Source organism: Carettochelys insculpta, chromosome 19 (genome assembly GCF_033958435.1).
Source record: "Carettochelys insculpta isolate YL-2023 chromosome 19, ASM3395843v1, whole genome shotgun sequence".
Taxonomy (NCBI): Eukaryota; Metazoa; Chordata; order Testudines; family Carettochelyidae; genus Carettochelys; species Carettochelys insculpta.
Genome location: NC_134155.1, coordinates 26,919,367 through 26,932,948, shown reverse-complemented (window position 1 = coordinate 26,932,948; position 13,582 = coordinate 26,919,367). Strand labels below are relative to the sequence as shown.

Below are 13,582 nucleotides of genomic sequence, written 5' to 3'. Positions count from 1 at the left end.
TTTTGAGGGTGCTGGGGAGCCCAGGATGGTTCTCCCTTCTGATGCAGCCCATGTAGACAGCACTGGAGGCCAGGAATGGGCTGGAGAGGGACCCAGACCAACTGCTAGAGACTCTTTAGAGGCCAGAGACATTTGGAGTCCTCAATCTTGGCCACAGAGTTAGCCACTGGTAAGTGGCTGTAAAGCTGGCTGGTGGCTGTAAAGACTTCATATAGGAAAGTCTTGAACTGATTAGCTCAATTTTTTCAGGCTCTCGCCATGAGACTTGCACAATGTACACAGGATTGCGTTTGGTGGCCTTTACTGAGGCACTACGTGACTCATGGCCATCAGAGGCGAGCATCACGTTGTCACATGTGGGCTGCGTCTACACGTGCACGCTACTTCGAAGTAGCGGCAGTAACTTCGAAATAGCGCCCGTCACGTCTACACGTGTTGGGCGCTATTTCGAAGTTGAAATCGACGTTAGGCGGCGAGACGTCGAAGTCGCTAACCCCATGAGCGGATGGGAATAGCGCCCTACTTCGACGTTCAACATCGAAGTAGGGACGTGTAGACGATCCGCGTCCCGCAACATCGAAATAGCGGGGTCCTCCATGGCGGCCATCAGCTGGGGGGTTGAGAGATACTCTCTCTCCAGCCCTTGCGGGGCTCTGTGGTCACCGTGGGCAGCAGCCCTTAGCCCAGGGCTTCTGGCTGCTGCTGCTGCAGCTGGGGGTCCGTGCTGCATATACAGGGTCTGCAACTAGTTGTTGGCTCTGTGGATCTTGCACTGTTTAATGAAAGTGTATCTGGGAGGGGCCCTTTAAGGGAGCGACTTGCTGTTGAGTCCGCCCCGTGACCCTGTCTGCAGCTGTGCCTGGCTCCCTTATTTCGATGTGTGCTACTTTGGCGTGTAGACGTTCCCTCGCTGTGCCTATTTCGATGTTGGGCTGAGCAACGTCGAAGTTGAACATCGACGTTGCCAGCCCTGGAGGACGTGTAGACGTTATTCATCGAAATAGCCTATTTCGATGTCGCAACATCGAAATAAGCTATTTCGAAGTTGGGTGCACGTGTAGACGTAGCCGTGGTGCACTGCTTAAAACCGGGGGAGCCCAGCATGGCAGTGACGCAGCCAAAATTTAACTACAAGCTTTTTTTCTAAAATAGAACAAGGGCAAAGAACTTGGACTAGGGTAACAACTGATAATGCTAACGAACTGACTGACTAAATGCCTGTCTCTTTACAGACAGCAGTGAGGCATTGCCTGCAGCCAAAGATGGTAGAGAAGGAACTAAGGAGCCCATGCCACACATGCACCATGAAGCATGAGGAGCTGCTTCTGTGCATGCATACCAAGGGAAGCCATGGCTATAGAAGAATCTCTGAGCACCAGCACAAGGATGCTCTGAAACCCAGAATGGAGCACCCAGGGGGACGCTACTCAAAGAAGAATTAATGTGACTTACGAACAAAGCTAAATATATCACTTGGTTCAAATGAAATTCAGAATCTATTTTTAACAAAAATTTTGACTGCAATTATAAAGTCACTTTGGCTTTGAGGAACTGTGTACAGTAAACCCTTGAGATATGCACAATCAAGTTGCGTGTGTCTTGGGTTAACACAACAACTGCAGCCCCTAACAGGAACCAGAAACTGCTGTTGTTGGAGCAGCAGCCATGAGTCAGGCTGCCATCCCTGACAGGAGCAGAGAAACTGCTCCTGTCAGAGGCAGCAGCTTCACTCTTGCTGCCTTGACAGGAGCGCTCTCCTGCTCCTGTCGGGGTGGCAGTCACTTGAACAGCCGTCTGCATGCGGGGCTCCCCAGCTGAGATAACCGGCACCACAAGCAGCTGTGTGCCCCTGGGGGCCACGTGGCTGCCTCCCACTTCCTCCAGATGCCTGCTCCTCCAACCCCTCCCCAATTTACGCGAAATTCAATTTATAGTGAGGTTGCCCAGAATGCCACCTCTGCAGAAACTGAGGGATTACTTTATACGGAAGCTCTGCCATCAGAGGCTACAACTCTCACATTCTCCTTGTGGAGCTTGCCACTATCCGGAATGCAGTTTTCTGACACAAAAGTGGAAAGGGACAAGTTTACAGAGGTTCAAATGAAGGCCAGTATGGGTGCACAGGGGAACTGGCTCTTGAACTGGAGGATGTAGATGAAGCCCTTTTGAAACAGTATGGCATTGGAGAAAACTGATCTTCCCTAAAAGGAGGAAAGAAATACAATGCAGCTACCAGGAGAACTTTCAATTAACTAAACACAAGCCTCAATGACCAAAGGTGCAATAAGTGCTCAAAAATGTCCTGGATAGACACAGAGCTGGTTTGGACTCTGTGGGTTACAGACGCTCTAAAAATTGCTTCCATTTCACATCCTGGTGGAGGAGTTTTACTGTTGAGGATTTGTTCAGACGCCACTGTACACTGTTCTTCCCTCTCATTGCATAGGAGGCAAGGTGTGGTGTTCATTCCAAATGACTCAAATAAATGAACCACTGAGTCTCTGATACAGTCCTGAAAAACAGGAAGCACTGTACACAGCCAGAAGCTCCTGCACATGTTGATATGGACTGATGCCCCCCGATCTGAAAACAACTTCTTGCACTTTCAGTAGCTCCAAGTGCCTCTGCTAACATGTCAAAGAAGTGTCAATAAAACTGAGCTGGTTAGCAAGTGTCAGACAAAAGGACTCCCTTGGCAAATGTTCTCTGGGAATTATCCACCACTGTTAGAAATCCAGGATCAGTGGAGAAGGACAGTCCACAGTGTTTAGAGTGGTGGTGCTCAATGCGGGGTCTGTGAAACCTAGGGAGTCCTTAAAGACTGCAGAGGGTGTCTACAAAATATTATGAGCAGAGGCAAAGCATATCTGGGGGCACATGTGGGTCACATGTCCTGCAGAGGACTGCCTTCCATTTGGCTCTTGTCTCTGATAGGCTGATGCAGCAGCAGATCAATAGTGCCTGCTTATGCAGTCAATGGCTGTCAGGCAAACGGGCCATGTAGGAAGCGGCCGAGAGAAAGTGAAGCAAGTGGTTAGGGCCAAAACCCAGAGAAAAAGAGTCTTACCTACTATGGCACTGTCCTCTTAAAGGGCAAGGGAAGACTGTGGATTATTGAGCCCTGGGAGGAATCTTAAAGAACTATTCAGAGCCCAGAGAGGGCTGGAAGGACTAATTTATTTAGTTAGATTTTGACTTTCCTCAGAAAAGAAAAAATAACTTTTTCCCAGAGAGTCAAAAGCACCTCTGCAATGTACGAGCTCACGGAAGACCACCAATAGTGGACAAACTGAGGAAGCAGACGTGTCTCATAACCAGAAAGAGGTATGCTTCTGTTACAACTTATGATGTTGTTCTGTTACCCCTCCTTTACTTACGCTACACTGATTACATCTTTATCATTTGGACGCACAGCAAAGAGACTCAAGAAGAATTCCACAGAGAATTTAACAACCTGCACCCGACCATCAATCTCAGCCTTGACCATTCCACATGAGATACAAGTTTCCTGGACAACACAGTACAAATCACTGATGGCCACATAGACACCACTCTCTACCAAAAACCTACTGATTGCTACACTTACCTATATGCCTCCAGATTCCATCCAGCACACACCACACAATCCATTGTTCATAGTCAAGGCCTTAGATACAATCGCATCTGCTCTAATCCTACTGACAGATCGAAAACTTCAAAATCTCTACCAAGAATTCATAAAATTTAATTACCCATCAGAAGAAGTGAAAAAACAGATTGACAGGGCCAGACGAATACCCAGAAACAGCTACTTCAAGGTAGGGTTAAGAAGGTCAACAACAGAACACTACTTGCCATTACCTACAGCCCCCAGTTCAAACCCCTGCAGAACATCATTAAAACCTCATTACAACCTACTCTAGGTCATGATGCCTACACTCTGGAAGGCACTAGGTGACAAGTCTGTCCTCTCCGACAGACAGCCTCCTAATCTAAGAAGATACTCACTAGCAATCACAGTCTACATCATAGTAATACTAATCCTGCAACTTTTCTTTCCAACCAACTCCATTGCCAACTTCGGCCACATATTTATTCTGGGGATACCATCACTGGACCTAACCACATTAATTACAAAATAAGGGGCTCGTTCTCCTGTACCTCAACCAATATTAGACATACCATCATGTGTCAGCAATGCCCCTCTACAATGTACACTGCACAAGCTGGGCAAACACTTCGCCAAAGAACGAATGGACACAGAGCAGACATTAGGAATTTCAATACACATAAGCCAGTCAGTGGGCATTTCAATGGAGTGGGCTATTCTGTTAAAGACCTGAGAATATGCATCTTACAACAAAGAGACTTTAAAAGCAGATTACATAGAGAGATTTGTGAATTGGGGTTCATTTTCAAATTTGACACATTAACATCTGGCATGAACAAGGACAGCAATTATCTCATGCATTACAGGGACTGCTTCCCTTCCTTTGATACTTGTAACTATCTCGGGCAAGACACTTAACATCCCCCACCCCTCACCCTCCTCCTTCAGTGCTATGTATCTGATTTGTCAGTTTTTATTGCAATTTTTTTTGGAAGTCTGGGCTTGAAATTCTATAGATCTGAAGAAGTGGGTCTGTCCCATGAAAGCTCATCACCTAACAAAGTGCTACATGACTGCTGTTTTGTTTTGTTACAACAGTCTGCAAGAGGCCTGTGGGGGAAATCAGATTATTCAACCCATTTCACATATATGTTGCAAGATTGGCAAGTCATCTAGTAAAAGATTCAAAGGATTAACTGGAATTAAAAATGGTTCAGATTTGCACCACAAACAATCCTAGTGTGGAAAAGAAGTAGTCCACAAGAAAGAAGACCCTTCAATTGTGTGAACTCAAGACCATACCAGGGGCCCTACTTACCCAATTCAGGAGCTCGAACACATGGGAAATCCAAAATAAGCATCCTCAAAACAAAAAAACAGTCTGACAAACCAATTTTTCTTGTTTTTTAAATCTACAAACAGCTACAGGGAGAAGACAAAATCAGTGAAACTTCACGCTTAGCCAATTTTGACTAAAAATTGAATACTTACAGGTTTATTTCCAAAATTCCCAACATCTCGGGGCCAAGGGGAGGTCAGCAAAATATCAACACCTTTGAAATTTTGAATAGACAATAAAGATATTTTTAGTTCTGCCACATCCTTGGAGCTAAAACTGTAGGCAGGAGCTGTCTCACTCTGGGATTCTGTACCACTCAGGTAGGCAATCTGCAATCCTGAAGCGCTGCTGAAAATACCTCTTCGACCTGTAGAAACACACAAATGAAATTAAGTATTATAAGGCATTGCTAAGGCATAGCCTGCTAAGAGCAGGCAAATTCTGCAGTCCTTGCTTATTTATTCAGTCTTTCCTTATGAGGAAACTGACTGGCTCTGGTAATGCATTAACTGGAGTGAGTTCTCCAGCATTTGGCTCAATGACTAGAAACCTCTCCCATTTAGAAACAAAAACAAGTATCAAATAGTCCCCTAATTTGTTCCCCTCCCCACCAGAAAACAAACAACCCTAAAGACTCAGAGATGAATCTGATGAAGTAGGTCTTATCCACAAAAAGGTCACCTAATAAATTTGTTAGCCTTTAAAGGTGCCACAGGACTGCTTGTTTATTCCCCTTCTAACAATAGAGATTTGAAATCATCATCATCATCATCAACATCAACCATGGGCTCAGCACCCATTGGTGTCCGATGCCTCTCTCACTACTTCCTTCCATCTTTCCCTGTCCAGTGCGGAGTGCCTTAGTTTCTGTGGACTAGCTCCACACCAATCTACTGTATCATCTCCCCATTTTCTGTGGGGTCTGCCTCTCCTATTCGAGCCATCCACTATGCTGAATACCAGGATCTTGGTTCTTCAATCATTCTGCAAATATGCCCAAATAGCTGTAACCTGCATTTTATAACCTTCCGCAGTAGGTTCTCTTTCGGCTATATCTTCCTATACAAATTCCACATCCTATTCTCAGGATCTTTCTTTAGAACACCAATATTCTTCTCTTCGAGTCTTTTGTTATCACCCATGTCTCACCTCTGTACAACCTGTTGATTAGCAGAGTTCACACAGCAAAGTTTTGTTTCTGTTGGTGGCGCACATTCACAAACGCCTTCACACACAAAAAAAATTATTCCCCTCACGGACAGGAAAAATTTGCACATGGATGGAAAAGATTAGAGGGAACACTGGTCATAATTACCATTCATAGAATCATAGAAGAGAAGGGCTGGAAAATATCTCAGGAGATCATTTAGTCAAGGGGTGCACAAAATAGGGGGCAGACCCCTTCGAGGGAGGGAGGGTGTGACATTTCAGAAGGGAGGCACAGCATGATCGGCTGCAAAGTCTCAGGCTCATCTATCTCTTTAAAAATGTTGAAATATGTTACTGTTTTTACATTCTAAATACTTTTTTTCTTACACATGCCAAAAGTTGTTTTTCCCCCCCATATGAACGTGACCGAAAATTCTTTTAGTTTGGATTACATCAGACAGACTGGGGGCGGTGTGGGGGCTGCTAATTGCAGCAATGAAAAGTGAGCCCCAGCATAAAAAGTTTGCTCATCCCTGATCAAGTCCAAGCCCTTGCTCAAACCAGGACCAACTCTAATTAAATCATTCCAACCAGGATTTTGTGAAGCCTACTCTTGAAAACCTCCAAGGATGAAGGTTCCAATGCTTCCTTAGGTAACCCATCCCAGTGCTTCACCATTCTTCTAGTGAAAGAATGTTTTCTAATATCCAGTCTACAACTCTCCAACTTCCCCGTCCTTCATGTAGTTGAAGGTTGCTATCCCTCATTCTTCTTTTCTGCAGACTAAATAAGCCCAGTTACTTCAGTCTCGCTGCTGGACCATCTCCAATTTGTACACATCCTTCCTGTGTGCGGGCGGGAGGGGCAAAACTGGACACAATACTGTAGATGTGGGCTCACCAGTGTGGAATAGAGGGGAGTAATCACCCCCTTCTTCTGCTGGCAGTACCCCTATTAATGCAGCCCAATATGCCATTAGCCTTCTTGGCAACAACAGTGTAAGTGCTGACACACATCCAGCTTCTCATCCACTTTAATCCCCAAGTCCTTTTCTGCAGAACTGCCACGTAGTCAATCAGTCTCCAGCCTGTAGCAGTGCATAGAATTCATCCATAATAAATGCAGGACTCTGCACTCATCCTTGTTGAGCTTCCATTAGATTCCTTTTGGCTCACTCCTGCGATTTGTTAGCTCACTCTAGACCCTTTCCTTACCCTCCAGTGTATGTACCTCGCCCCTCAGCTTAAAGTTACCTGCAAACTTGCTAAGGGGGCAATCTACGCCATCAAGATCATTTATGAAGGTAGTGAGCATTAGTCAGCACCAGCAAAAACATCAGGGGCACTCTGCTTGATACCAGCTGCCACCTAGATATCAAGTCACTGATCACTAGTTGTTGATTCCAATGATCTAGCCAGCTTTCTATCGACTTTACAGTTCATTAGTCCAAGCCATGCTATTTTAGCTTGCTGGAAAGAAAACAAAATCAATGGTATTTGGAAATAAGGAAATAGGAAGGAGGATCAGCGTTGATGATATTGAACTAGAAAATGCAGAGAAGTTCACATATCTGGGGAGCAACATAACATCTGATCTAGCCTGTAGAAAGAAATAGCGACTAAAATAGCAAAAGTGATGGACAAGATGGACAAAAGGCAATGGACAAGATCTAGAACGCAAAGCGATTAGCTTAGGAATGAAGCTGAGCATCTTGAAAATGTGTGTATTCAGCAGCATGTTGTTCGGATGTGAGACGGGTGATAATAAAGGATTTGAAAAGAAGAATACTGGCTTTCGAAAGGAGTTGTTATAGAAAGATTCTGAGAATAGGATGGATGCAGAAGGTCACCAATGAGGAAATATATAAAAAGATACAGCCGAAAGAGAACCTGCTGCAGAAGGCTGTAAAACAGAAGCTACAACTATTTGGACATATTTGCAGAATGAACAACGAACGAAAAATCAAGACCCTGTATTCGGAATAATGGAAGGTTGAATGGGAGAGGCAGACCCTACAGAGAATGGATAGATGATATAGTAGATTGGTGTGGTGCTAGTCTATAGAAACTAAGCCACTCTGCACTGGACAGGGAAAGATGGAAGGAAATAGTGAGAGAGGCATCAGATACCAATGGGCGCTGAGCCCACAGTTATTGATGATGATGAAGAATACTATTGGAAAATGTAACAAAAACTTTGCTGAAGTCAGGGTATATCACATCCACCACTTTCCCCTTATCCACAGAGCCAGTTATCTCATCACAGGTGGCAACCAGGCTGGTCAGACATGGCTTGACCTTGGTGAATGCACGGTGACTGTTCCTGTTCACATACTTTTCCTCCAAGAGTTTCAAAATGGAGTCTTTGAGGACCTGCTCCATGATTCTTCCAGGAAATGAGGTGACTCTGAACTGTCTATAGTTCCAGGAATTCTCCTTCTTCACTTGTTAAAAGATTGGAAAAATGCAAATGTGGTGCTTGTCATCCAAGACCTTCCACAATTGCTGTGCTGCAATCACGTCAGACAACTCTCTCAGCACCCTCAGATGCATTAGATTTGGCCCTATGGGCTTGCGTACGTCCAGCTTTCAAAAAATGCCCTTAACCTGTTCCTTCACCACTGAGAGATGCTCTCCTTCTCCTGATACTATAGAGCTCCGTGCTCCAGTCCTCAATGAGATACTCAAACTGTATAAAAGCAATTGGTGGAACTCTCTGGGAAAATGGTGATACTCAGCATTCCATCTGTTTTTTATGCTCATGTGTGGAATGCATATTGGTGCACATAAAATTTAGATGATGTGGGACTATGCACATCAGGGCATATAAGAAAATTCATTCTGCATCCGGTGATTTGTGGCAGAGTTGTGACAGAGCTGGATTTTATTTCAGCCAAATAGACATGTAGGGGTACTCAAATTTCATTGCACAGCAATGCCCTTCTGACAACAAAAATGAATGCAGGACCCTGGTGTCCTCTGTTACCTCAGTGAATCTAGAACATTTAAATGATCAAACTTTTAAAATATTCATACAAAGTGCACTACAAGGCTGTACAACAAAACATAGCCATTAAATATTTAAATGCCTGTGACCTGGTGCTTGTGAACAGGGTGACTGCTAACAGGAGGGAGTTTTAAGAGGGCTCTCCTGGAGGAGGAGAAGGCAAACCACAGCAGCTTGGGGTAAGTGGCTCTCTGTAGTGTGTGGCTCTTTGTGTTTGGGGGTTTTGGGCTTGTGTCTGTCCGTTTGTTTGGCGTTTGGAGTGCTGAGCTGTCTGTTTGTTTGAAAGGCTGTGTGCTCAGGGTGGCAGCTGGAAGCTGTTAGCCTTGATTAGGTTTGAACTGGAACACTGTGTGCTGATTGGCTGAGCTGAGCTGTAGTCAGAGGGAGGGGCTATCAGGAAAGCCAGAGCATATAAACCCTGCTGGCAGGCGACCAGGGAGCCTGTGAACAGGGTGATTGCTAACAGGAGGGAGTTCTGAGAGGGGAGCTTAGAGGGAGCTAGTTATTCTATTGCCCTTAAACATAAATTTTTATAATCCTCATCTGAAGCATTTACTTACAATCCCCATATATAATAATTAAATTAAATTAAATTAAATTAAATCAAATCAGAGCAGGCAACGGAGGCAGAAGCCCAGCAGCACAGCGGGGGCTATCCTGTTTATTGTGTCGAGTGTAATATGTATGATTACCTACCCTGTGGGCAGGTGGTGTATGTGTGCACTCGATGCAAGGAGCTCCTGACCCTCAGAGACCGAGTGCGGGCTTTGGAGGCCAGGGTGGCTGAACTGGAGAAGCTAAGGGAGGCAGAGAGCTATGTTGATGAGGCTTTCCAGGACATAGTAGGGCTGTCCCATCTCCAGCCTGACAGCCCTGATGCTGTTAAGGAGGATGAAAGGCTCGGGGAAAGAGAGCAGTCAATGGGAGCAGAGGGAAACCATTCCATAGTTGGGACCCTCCTTCCAGAGGGTGCTATGGTATCCTCTCGTGCCGAGGATACCTCTCCAGGGGAGGAAACACCCGTTGTTAGGAAGAGGCAGGTGTTAGCAGTGGGGGATTCGATCATTAGAAATATAGATAGTTGGGTTTGTGATGACCAGGAGAACCGTATGGTGACTTGCCTGCCTGGTGCGAAGGCTGCGGATCTTTCAAGGCATCCAGATAGACTTATATGCAGTGCTGGGGAGGAGCCGGTGGTCGTGGTACATGTAGGTACCAATGACATAGGGAAGGGTAGGAGAGATGTCCTGGAAGCCAAATTTAGGTTGCTAGGAAGGAGACTGAAATCCAGGACCTCTGTGGTAGCATTCTCAGAAATGCTTCCAGTTCCACGTGCAGGGCCAGGTAGACAGGCAGAGCTTCAGAGTTTCAATGCGTGGATGAGACGATGGTGTAGGGAGGAAGGGTTTAGATTTATTAGGAACTGGGGACACTTTTGGGGTAGGGGGAGCCTATACAGGAACGATGGGCTCCACCTAAAACAAGGTGGATCCAGACTGCTGGCATTAAACATTAAAAAGGTCGTAGAGCAGTTTTTAAACTAAGAGATGGGGGAAAGCCAATTGGTGCACGGGAGCACGTGGATCGGATGGAGACTTCTCTTAGGCGAGACTCCATTGATAGAGATTCTCTAGAACTCAGTCAGAAAGAGAAGATGGGAGATGGTAAAGTATGGGCCAGATCAGATGAGAAACAGTCACATATAAAAAAAAAATCCAACACATCAGTGATGGGCAGACATATAGATAGTGGTAGTTTTTTAAAGTGCTTTTACACAAATGCTAGAAATCTGTCTAATAAGATGGGTGAACTAGAGTACCTCATATCAAAGGAGGAGATTGACATAATAGGCATCACAGAAACCTGGTGGAATGAGAAGTAACAGAGAGGAAGCCGTGCTAGTCTATACACTATCAAAACAAAAAGCAGTCAAGTAGCACTTTAAAGACTAGCAAAATAGTTTATTAGGTGAGCTTTCGTGGGACAGACCCACTTCTTCAGACCATAGCCAGACCAGAACAGACTCAATATTTAAGGCACAGAGAACCAAAAACAGTAAGCAAGGAGGACAAATCAGAAAAAGATAATCAAGGTGAGCGAATCAGAGAGAGGAGGGGTGGGGGGGAAGGTCAAGAATTAGATTGAGCCAAGTATGCAGACGAGCCCCTATAGTGACTCAGAAAGTTCCCATCACGATTTAAACCATGTGTTAATGTGCCAAATTTGAATATAAAAGCCAGCTCGGCTGCTTCCCTTTCCAGAACGGTGCGATAATTCCTCTTCAGTAACACACATACCTAAGGTCATTGACAGTATGCCCCATTCCATTAAAATGTTGACTAACTGGTTTGTGGCTCTGGAGTGTTTTGATGTCTGTTTTGTGCCCGTTGACCCTTTGTCTAAGGGTGTTAGAAGTCTGTCCAATATACAAAGCATTTGGGCATTATTGGCACATGATGGCATATATGATGTTAGTAGAGGAGCATGAGAAAGTGCCCGTGATTCTGTGAGTAACCTGGTTAGGTCCAGTGATGGTATTTCCAGAGAAGATATGGGGACAAAGCTGGCAGCGGGCTTTGTTCCAGGGAAAGGTTCCAGGACTGGTGTTCCCGGGGTATAGACTGTGGCTGTTAGTGAGGATCCTCATGAGGTTGGGAGGTTGTCTGTAGGAGAGAACAGGCATGTCACCCAGGGCCTTCTGGAGTGTAGCATCCTGATTAAGGATAGGTTGTAGGTCTTTAATAATTCGTTGCAGTGGTCTGAGTTGGGGGCTGTAGGTGATGACCAGAGGTGTTCTGTTCTTGGATTTTTTGGGCCGATCTTGAAGTAGCTGGTCTCTGGGTATTCATCTGGCCCTGTCGATTTGTTTTTTTACTTCTCCTGGTGGGTAATTCAGGTTTATGAATATTTGGTAAAGTTCTTGTAGTTTTTGGTCTCTGTCAGTTGGATCAGCGCAAATGCGATTCCATCTAAGAGCTTGACTGTAAAGAATGGATCTAGTCACATGTGCAGGATGGAAACTAGAAGGGTGTAGCTACGTAGGTTTTCGATATAGTGTGGTGCTGATCAGGCCATCCTTGATTAGCACTGTTGTGTCCAGGAAATGTATCTCTTGCATGTTGTAATCGACTTTCTCATGCTCCTCTACTAACATCATATATGTCATCATGTGCCAACAATGCCCAGATGCTTTGTATATTGGACAGACTTCTAACTCCCTTAGACAAAGGGTCAACGGGCACAAATCAGACATCAAAACACTCCAGAGCCACAAACCAGTTAGTCAACATTTTAATGGAATGGGGCATTCTGTCAATGACCTAAAGGTATGTGTGTTACTGAAAAGGAATTATCGCACCGTTCTGGAAAGGGAAGCAGCCGAGCTGGCTTTTATATTCAAATTTGGCACATTAACACATGGTTTAAATCATGATAGGAACTTTCTGAGTCACTATAGGGGCTCGTCTGCATACTTGGCTCAATCTAATTCTTGACCTTCCCCCCCACCCCTCCACTCTTTGATTCACTCACCTTGATTATCTTTTTCGGATTTGTTCTCCTTGCTTTCTGTTTTTGATTCTCTGTGCCTTAAATATTGAGTCTGTTCTGGTCTGGCTATGGTCTGAAGAAGTGGGTCTGTCCCACGAAAGCTCACCTAATAAACTATTTTGCTAGTCTTTAAAGTGCTACTTGACTGCTTTTTGTTTTGCTGGTGGAATGAAGACAATCATACCGGGATATAAAATGTATCGGAAAGACAGAACGGGTCGTGTGGGTGGTGGAGTGGTACTATATGTGAAAGATAATATAGACTCGAAGTAAAAATCCTAAATGAATCAAATTGTTCCATAGAATCATTATGGATATCAATTCCTTCCTCTAATAGGACTATGGCACTAGGAATATATTATCGACCACCTAACCAGGACAGTGATAGTGATGCTGAGATGTTAAGGGAGATTAGAGAGGCTATTAAAATAAAAAATTCAGTAATAGGGGATTTCAATTATCCCCATACTGACTGGTACATGTCACCTCAGGATGGGATTCAGAGATAAAATTTCTCGATGCCTTAAATGACTGCTTCTTGGAGCAGCTGGTACAGGAACCCACAAGGGGAGAGGCAATTCTTTATCTAGTACTGACTGGAACGCAGGATCTGGTCCAAGAAGTAACTATTACAGGACCGCTTGGGAAGAGTGACCATAATATAATAACGTTTAATATTCCCGTGTTGGGAGGAACACCCCAGCAGTCCAACACTCTGGCATTTAATTTCAAAAAAGGGAATTATACAAAAATGAGGAGGTTAGTTAAAGAGAAATTAACAGGTAGAGTAACTAAAGTAAAATCCCTGCAGGCTGCATGGAAACTTTTCAAGGACACCATATTAGAGGCCCAACTTAAATGTATACCCCAAATTAAAAAACACAGTAAGAGACCTAAAAAAGAGCCACCATGGCTTAACAACCATGTAAAAGAGTCAGTGAGAGATAAAA

The 13,582-nt window shown here is 44.6% G+C and overlaps 1 protein-coding gene across 3 annotated transcripts in view; it reads right to left on the bottom strand.

Annotated features, from left to right (window-relative positions):
- Positions 1-13,582, bottom strand: part of CWF19L1 (CWF19 like cell cycle control factor 1) — a 131,108-nt gene that overhangs the window by 99,627 nt on the left and 17,899 nt on the right. For all 3 annotated transcript variants that reach the window (XM_075013480.1, XM_075013482.1, XM_075013481.1), the window contains one exon: positions 5,081-5,295. In XM_075013480.1, coding sequence (XP_074869581.1) covers positions 5,081-5,295 — 215 coding nt within the window. The remainder of the gene's footprint in view (positions 1-5,080; positions 5,296-13,582) is intronic.